The following is a 4,479-nucleotide window of genomic DNA, read 5'->3' as shown; positions in this document are numbered from 1 at the left end:
CGGGCCCGGGGCTGGAGGGGAGAGACCGGCCCCCCGAGTTAGCCAGACCCAGCGGGTGCTCCGTTTCCGCCTCTTTCCCAGGAGTGGGAGGGGCCGGGCGAGGCCTCCCAGCACCCCCTCTGCTCACACACCTCCCATCTCGGCAGCCCCAGCCCCACATGGACACTGAGTGTGAGTGAGGCCTCAGAGAAACGCATCCGGAGGCTGGCAGTCAAGGTCATCTGGACACGCAATGTGGTGAGTATGGGTTAGCAAGATCCACCCACTGTGCCTTTCATCTGCACTTAAAACTTAGCCATCAGGCCCGGCCGGCGTGGCTCAGGGGTTGAGCATCGACCTGCGAACCAGGAGGTCATGGTTCAATTCCCGGTCAAGGGCACATGCCTGGGTTGTGGGCTCGATCCCCAGTAGGGGCGTGCAGGAGGCAGCCGATCCATGAGTCTCTCTCATCATGGATGTTTCTCTCTCTCTCCCTCTCCTTTCCTCTCTGACATCTATAAAAATATATTTAAAAAATAAAAACCATCCATGTGGACACCAGGTCGCTGGCGAGTGGAAAGGGCACATCCGGGGTTTCCCTGTGGGAGCAAAAGCCGTGACAGGTGCACGACGTCACTCCCCACCCTCCAGGGGCCTTAGCAAGCAGGCTGCTTCCCCTCCTGATGCTCGGGGGGGACCCCACCCCGTGACCTGCTGCCTTCCTGGCTCCACGTCCCTTCCTCCTTGGGCTCCAACAGAGCTGGCTCTTCACCTGAGAGCGTCCGAGCCCTTGCACCCCTCCTCCCCCAAACACGCGCCCTGCGATGCAGGGGGCACCGGCCTCCGAATTAGAGGTGACCTTTCTACCCTGCAGGCTTTTGGCGGAGACTCCCACCAAGAGGGACACCAATCAGGGCAGGGAAACATGAGCCTAGGAGGCTGCAGCCAAGACACGGCTGACCCCAAGGCCTGGAGGTCAGCTGGCAAGAAGCGCAAATTCCAATAGCTGGAAAGACCAAGACCAGAGAGAGAGAAAAGGGGGCGAAGGGAGGGACTCTCTTGCCAGTGTGTTTGGACAGTGAATAAACCAGCTGTAGGAGACGGGAAAGGGGCCAGGCCTGAAGGGAAGGGGGGCGGGTGGGGGGGTGGGAAGGCTCCGAGGCCAGGCCGGGATGCGCAGAGCAGGGAGGTTTGCACATCCTGGGAAATCGCAGGGCCGCCAGCCTGGTGAGCTGAGGGCTGAGCGGGAGGGAATGCTGTTGGGTCAGCGCTTGGCGCTGGGCCCCATCAGCTGTGTTTTGTAACAATCACATCAGGTCCTTCTGCAAAAGCAGCTGACGCGGCGGCCTGGCCCTCATACAGCTCCCCAGAGGGAGGCGCCCAGGCTGCGGCTGGAACAGCCCCCCGGCCGGCCCCTTCGCTCCCCATTCACCTGCGGAGGATCCCTGACGGCGAGGAAAAGAGCCTGCCATTGCCCTTTAGGACAGGAAGTCTAGTGTTTTATTAAAATTTATATATTTGTGTTGATTTCAGAGAGGAAGGGCGGGGGAAGAGAGAGAGAAACATCAGTGATGAGAGAGAATCACGGATCGGCTGCCTCCTGCACATCCCACACTGGGGATCAAGCCCACAACCCGGGCCTGTGCCCTGACCGGGAATTGAAAGGTAACCTCCTGGCTCATAGGTCAACGCTCAACCACGGAGCCACGCTGGCTGGGCAGGAAGATCGGACAGAGTACCAAGGTGTAAATATTACCGGAGCAAAACCAGATTGCTGGGCTCCCTCGGAATAAACCAGGTTGGGTCAGAGCACCCTATCCGTGGGCGATGGTCTCGCGGGCACAGGGCAGCACCGGTGAAGATGGCCCTCGTGTGCAGGGGGACTGGCCCCCGCTCCCTGGCTGCCCATAGCGGTTGGGGGGCCTCAGTGAAGCAGATGGTCCAAGGCCCGCCTGACCCACCTCTTTGGCACAATCCTTTGCAATAAGCTCAGTGTTTCAGGGGAAACAACACAAGGTGTATGCCCAGGGGGTACTGGAAATGCACAGGGTCGCTGACTCTCAGCGAGCCGGCAGCCAGGCAGTGGGGGAGGGGGGTGGAGGGACGCAGCACAGATGATGGAGGGCTGTACTGAGTGGTGCCCAAACAGGGGTGGCTCTATCATCTATCTATTATCTATCATCTATCTATCTATTATCTACCACATATCTATCATCTATCCATCTATCTACCTATCATCTATCCTCTATCACCTATCTATCTGTTATCTATTATCTATCATCTATCTAGCTTCTATTTACCTATCCATCTATCATATATCTATCATGTATCTATTATCTATCATCTACCTATCATCCTATCTAATAACAGACAAACATGGTAATTGACCGTACCTTCGCTACGCCTTCCATTGGCTAATCAGCGAGATATGCAAATTAACCGCCAACAAAGATGGCGGTTAATATGCATACGTAGGCGCGAAGTGGCGGATCGAAGGCTTGAAGGCGGCTCCGGCTGGAGCGAAGGCCTGGGTCCCGGGTGCCGGAGGAAAACCGGTGCCAGCAGCCAGGGGAAGGGAAGGCCTATTGCACGAATCTTTTCGTGCAACAGGCCTCTAGTCTATCTATATTTTACCATCTATCTATATTCTATCTATCATCTATCTAATTATCATCTATTTTATATATCTCCTGTCACCTATCTATCTGTTATCTATCTATCATCTGTCTATCTATCTATCTATCTATCTATCTATCTATCTATCATCTAGCTATCTATTATCCATTATCTATCTACCTATCATCTACTTATCTATCTATCTGTCTATCTATCTTTCTATCTCCTATTGGTTCTCTTTCTCTGGGAAACCTTATACACCATCAATGCTCTTAATGAAACAGTCATTCCTAAAGCACCGAACACCTCCTGTGAGTCCAGCACTCTGTTGGGGGACAAGGGAAAAGGTTTTAATAAGACAAAATATGCAGCACCGATTCCCTTAGCACTACCAGAAGGAACAAGGTGTTCCTGGCATAGACTGAACTGTGAGCATAAACTTCACTGTAACCGGGGGCCCTCCACGCTGGCCAGGGGAGCGGCCCCGAGAGAGTCAGCACCTCTGCCCCCGGCCTCCCCCCCGGAGCGTGTGATTTATGGGGCTGGGACCCCGCTAGGGCCTCGGGGTTTTGCACACAAGGGGGATTTGCTAATTCTTCATCAACATGACTTAATTGTGGATAAAAAAGCCTTTCGGGTGAGTCATCATTCATAACGCGCTCCTTTACGACATTAATGGGATGCAGCTGAGGGCCCAGGAGACGGAAAACGGGCCCTTTTAAGAAACAGTGAAAAGGGGGAGTTTTGAGAGAAGAGCAAAACCCACTCGGCAAGGGCAAATGACTGAGCGCACACCCAGCCCCACGCGTTCCGAACCGACGTGCGGACACGGACCAAAGAAAGACGGCCTCCGAGGGAGAAGACCTGAAAACCACTGTTTCCAGCCAAACAGCTCCAGGAGGGCGGCTTCTGATACGCAGGTGAGCTCGGCAGCCACCCCAGGGCCTCCCCTGACGCCGTGGCCGGCAGGCAGCTCCCACAGCAGCCAGCAGCCGCCTGAGCTTGGCCGCCTCCTCCCGCCTACGGGCTTCCCTGGAATGACCTCCACTGAGGAGCGCGAGAGGCCCGCCGGCCAGAGCATCTGTCCTCCCGCTGTCCCTGGGAGCCTTTTAAAAAAATCTTTTATTTCTATTGATTTTTTTGTGGTTGTAATACCCCAAGGATATTTTCTGCACTGATTTTTAGAGAGAGTGGAAGAGGGAGAGACAGAGAGAAACATCGATGTGAGAGAGACACACGGATTGGATGCCTTCTGCATGCACCCCGCTGGGGTGGGGTATGGAGCCTGAAATCAAGGTACGTGCCCTTGACCGGAATCGAACCTGCGACCTTTCAGTCTGCAGGCCAACACTTTATCCACGGAGCCACGCTGGCTGGGGGTTATTGATTTGAGAGAGAGATGAAGCAGAGGGAGAGAGAGAAACATCAATGAGGAGAGAGAATCATGGATCGGCTGCCCCCTGCACGCCCCCTACTGGGGATGGAGCTCGCAACCCGGGCCTGTGCCCTGACCGGAATGGAACCGTGACCTCCTGGTTCCTGGGTGGACGCTCAGCTGCTGGGCCACGCCGGCCGGGCTCTGGAAGCCTTTGGATGGGGGTCCGGGTGAGGAACAGCAGCGTCTGTTCCCCAGAAAGAGCTGGGCAGAGGAGGCCCCCTGACACGTGTCCCACTCCGGACCTCGTGTATTTCAGTCCTTGCGCCTCCTTGTGAGACAACCCCTGTCAAGGGCAGTGAGACCCGCAGGTCTGCGAGCCGATGGAGGTGCGGGGAGGCGGGGCGGGGGCACTCACGGGGGGTTGTCGCATTTCCTCTGCCGGAAGCGGGCTCCGGTCCCGCACGTGCGGCTGCACATGCCCCAGGCGCCCCAGGGGCTCCAGCCTC

At 56.1% G+C, this 4,479-nt stretch overlaps 1 protein-coding gene across 1 annotated transcript in view; it reads right to left on the bottom strand.

The window, feature by feature from the left end:
* ADAMTS17 (ADAM metallopeptidase with thrombospondin type 1 motif, 17) overlaps positions 1-4,479 on the bottom strand; it is a 92,038-nt gene that overhangs the window by 34,272 nt on the left and 53,287 nt on the right. The window contains 2 exon segments of the mRNA XM_014543573.1: positions 1-11; positions 4,389-4,476. The exon segment at positions 1-11 is cut by the window's left edge and continues 7 nt beyond it. Coding sequence (XP_014399059.1) covers positions 1-11; positions 4,389-4,476 — 99 coding nt within the window.

The sequence above is a fragment of the Myotis brandtii genome, unplaced genomic scaffold (assembly GCF_000412655.1).
Source record: "Myotis brandtii unplaced genomic scaffold, ASM41265v1 scaffold329, whole genome shotgun sequence".
In the NCBI taxonomy this organism is placed as follows: Eukaryota; Metazoa; Chordata; class Mammalia; order Chiroptera; family Vespertilionidae; genus Myotis; species Myotis brandtii.
The sequence above is the reverse complement of the archived record's forward strand: the minus strand, read 5'-3'. Positions and strand labels throughout refer to the sequence as shown.